This window comes from Monoraphidium neglectum (assembly GCF_000611645.1).
Source record: "Monoraphidium neglectum strain SAG 48.87 unplaced genomic scaffold scaffold03875, whole genome shotgun sequence".
In the NCBI taxonomy this organism is placed as follows: Eukaryota; Viridiplantae; Chlorophyta; class Chlorophyceae; order Sphaeropleales; family Selenastraceae; genus Monoraphidium; species Monoraphidium neglectum.
The window spans coordinates 1-2821 of NW_014009754.1; the positions used below are offsets into that span (position 1 = coordinate 1).

The 2821-nt window shown below is 68.1% G+C and overlaps 1 protein-coding gene across 1 annotated transcript; it reads right to left on the bottom strand.

Moving 5' to 3' along the window:
* Positions 1-80: 80 nt before the first annotated feature.
* Positions 81-2008, bottom strand: MNEG_13517 (hypothetical protein; the record flags this gene model as incomplete). The annotated part of the gene is made up of 3 exons (XM_014038010.1): positions 81-89; positions 188-633; positions 898-2008. 3 exons carry the CDS (start codon positions 2006-2008, stop codon positions 81-83), a joined length of 1566 nt encoding a protein of 521 aa, XP_013893464.1.
* Between the last annotated feature and the right edge of the window lie 813 nt (positions 2009-2821).

Below are 2821 nucleotides of genomic sequence, written 5' to 3' on the forward strand. Positions count from 1 at the left end.
GCGTGCGCCGCTCACGGCCGGCGCCAGCCGCCGCCGCCCGCGCGCCGGCGCGCTGGTGCGCGGGCAGCCGGCCCGCCAGCTCAGCGAGGCTGGGGAAGCGCGGGTCGGCCGGCGACGCAAAGTATGCGTTGTCCCGCAGCGCCGCCGGCCGCGACCACATGCCCGCGCGCCGCATCTCCGCGGCGACGCGGCCGGCGTTGCCGGCACGTGCGCCGGGGCGGGCGCCGCCGGCCGCGGCGCCGGCAAGCTCCTCGTGGACGGCGAGACCCGGGGGCCCGGCGAAGGCGCAGCCCGCGACCACGACGGCGCCTGCATAGTTGACGGCGACCCTGGCGCCCGACTGCCGCGTGCCAGGCGGGGCGAACTGCGAGGGGTGGCTTGGCTTGGCGCCGCTGTAGATTATCTGACAGCCGATAAGGGTGGCGTCGGTGCCGCCTTTGATGAACACAGAAATGGGGCTGTTGAGCTCCAGGCGGCAGCCGGCAAGGGTGACGTTGGCGCCCATGTCAGCGGAGATGCCAAAGCCGCCGCTGCCGGCGATCGTGCAGCCAAACAGGGCGGCGTCGAGCGGCGTGCCAAGCCGGCGGCCTGACGCCTGGGCCTGCGCCGAGACGAGGTGGCCGTGGGCATCGGCTGCGGGGGCGAGGGAACAAGAGGGGAGGGGCAGGGGCGCCCAGCGAGCGCTCGAATGAGCGAGTTGGTGATCACACAACTGAATGCTATGCAGGGCGCTTCGGAGCCCAAGCATTGCCAGCGGGTGCGAGCCTCCAGCACAGGACCGCACTCAAACAAGCGGATGCTGTGCGCCCGTCATCCCAGCGGGGCAGCCGTGTGAGCAAGTAGCAACCTGCTGCCTCCCCCCTCCCCCCGGGCCCGCCTGTCCCTACTGCACGGCACCTTCGGACAGCGGAGCCTGCTGCTGCCGCTGCAGCAAGACCGCCTGCGCCTCTGACACCGCGTTTGTGTAAGTGCCCTGAAGCATCAAACCCTCGAAGCGGCTGCGCAGGATGGAGCACTCGCGCAGCACAACCGACCGCGCGCCGCCGGCGGCGGCCACGCCCTGCATGCAGTCCTCGACAGTGACCCGCGCCGCGGACAGGCGGCCGCCCTCGCGAACCTCTATCGCCTGCTTGGAGGTGTTTGAGATCTTGCAGCCCTCCAGGGCGGCAATCCCGCCCAGGGTGACGAGCACGCCGACGTCGTCGCGGCCCGCGACAGTGCAGCCAATCAGCGACAGCTGCGCGCCCGCCCCCCAGACGCACGCCGCCGCGGCACGGCCGGTGCCGCCCAGGCGCATGTTTGCGATCACCAGGCGCCTGCGCGCCGCGGCGTGCTGGATGACGTGGCTGCCGGCGGAACGCAGCTCTGCGCCGCCGAGGCCGAGCACCGAGCATGGGATGTAGCCAAGTGCAGTTTCGTATACGCCCGGCTGCAGCACAACGAGCTCGGCGCCGGCCGCCGCGGCAGCCGCCGCCTCGCGCCACGTGGAGGCGAGCGCGACCGCCGCGGGATCGCGCGGTAGGGGCAGCACCGCCGCCGGGCCCGCGGGCGGCTCGGCGGGCGGCGGCGCTGATGGGGAGGCCGCCGCTGCAGCGGCTGCTACGGCGTCGGCTGTGGCGTCGCGGACGGCGGCGTACAAGCTGACCAGCTCAGCGTCCAGGTGGGGGCCCAGCAGCGCGACCGCCGCCGCCACGGCGGCGGGCGCCTCAAGCACGTCCCCGCGCGGCAGCGCGCGCGCCAGGCGCGCATGCGCCTTCGCGTTGCATGGCTGCAGGCGGAGGGCGGCGCGCGCGTCGGCGGCGGCTGCGGGCGCGTCGCCGAGCTTCAGGTATGCTGCGGCGCGGTTGCTCAGCAGCGTTCCGCGCTCGACGTCCCGGATGCCAGCGTCTGCCAGGCCGGCGGAATAGGCAGCGGCCGCGTCGGCGTAACGGCCGGCGACAAAGAGCTCGTTGCCGCGCTTGCGTGCGCTGTCGGGGCCGCTGGCGATAGTCTGGCCAGCAGGCAACATGATGGCTGACTTTCACCGGGTGATGACGGTGGCAATCCGATGATTTGGTCAGAAAAGGGGGCAGATGCCAAACGGGTTTCCGTGACGAGCACGGACGGAACAATGGCAAACGCCTGTAAGAGTCCGATAAGATGCTTCTCTTGTAAGAAATACTCATTTGTGATAAGGGCCCCTGTAATGCATTGATGAAGTGGAACGGCCTGGGCCTATGACTGATGGGCCTGTCAATGCTGCGGGTGACATTCCAAGTTTGGCTCCACTCGACTTCATTGGCGGTGTGGGGATGTGCTTGTAAATGAATAGAGCCGCTTTTTGAGTGCGTGCGGCAGATTGCGAATGGCGCGACATGCCCATGGCACAGCACAGCTGCACAGGTGCGGGGGCGGAGTGTGTGCTGAGGGTGGGAGCTTGTTGAGGGTGCGTTACCAGCCTGCCATCCCTTGTAGCGCTATAGACACCCTCGTGGCTGAGCGTTGGCGACCTTCTGCCTGCTTCACTCACCTTCCTTGAGTCGACTGTGGATCATTTGCCCTGACGCAGCTACTCTCCAGCAGTCTCATGTGCCCTTGTTATGCCAGTGATTAGTGCAAGTAGAGTACTGTCAGGCCACTGCGATCCACTTGAGGCCATCATCATTCCATTCCAGCGCATGTGGACCAATCACAGCCCATTTCAATGCGACCCTGGGCAGCCACCGCTATTACACGCGCCATTGTGTGTGTGTGTGTGTGTGTGTGTGTGTGTGTGTGTGTGTGTGTGTGTGTGTGTGTGTGTGTGTGTGTGTGTGTGTGTGTGTGTGTGTGTGTGTGTGTG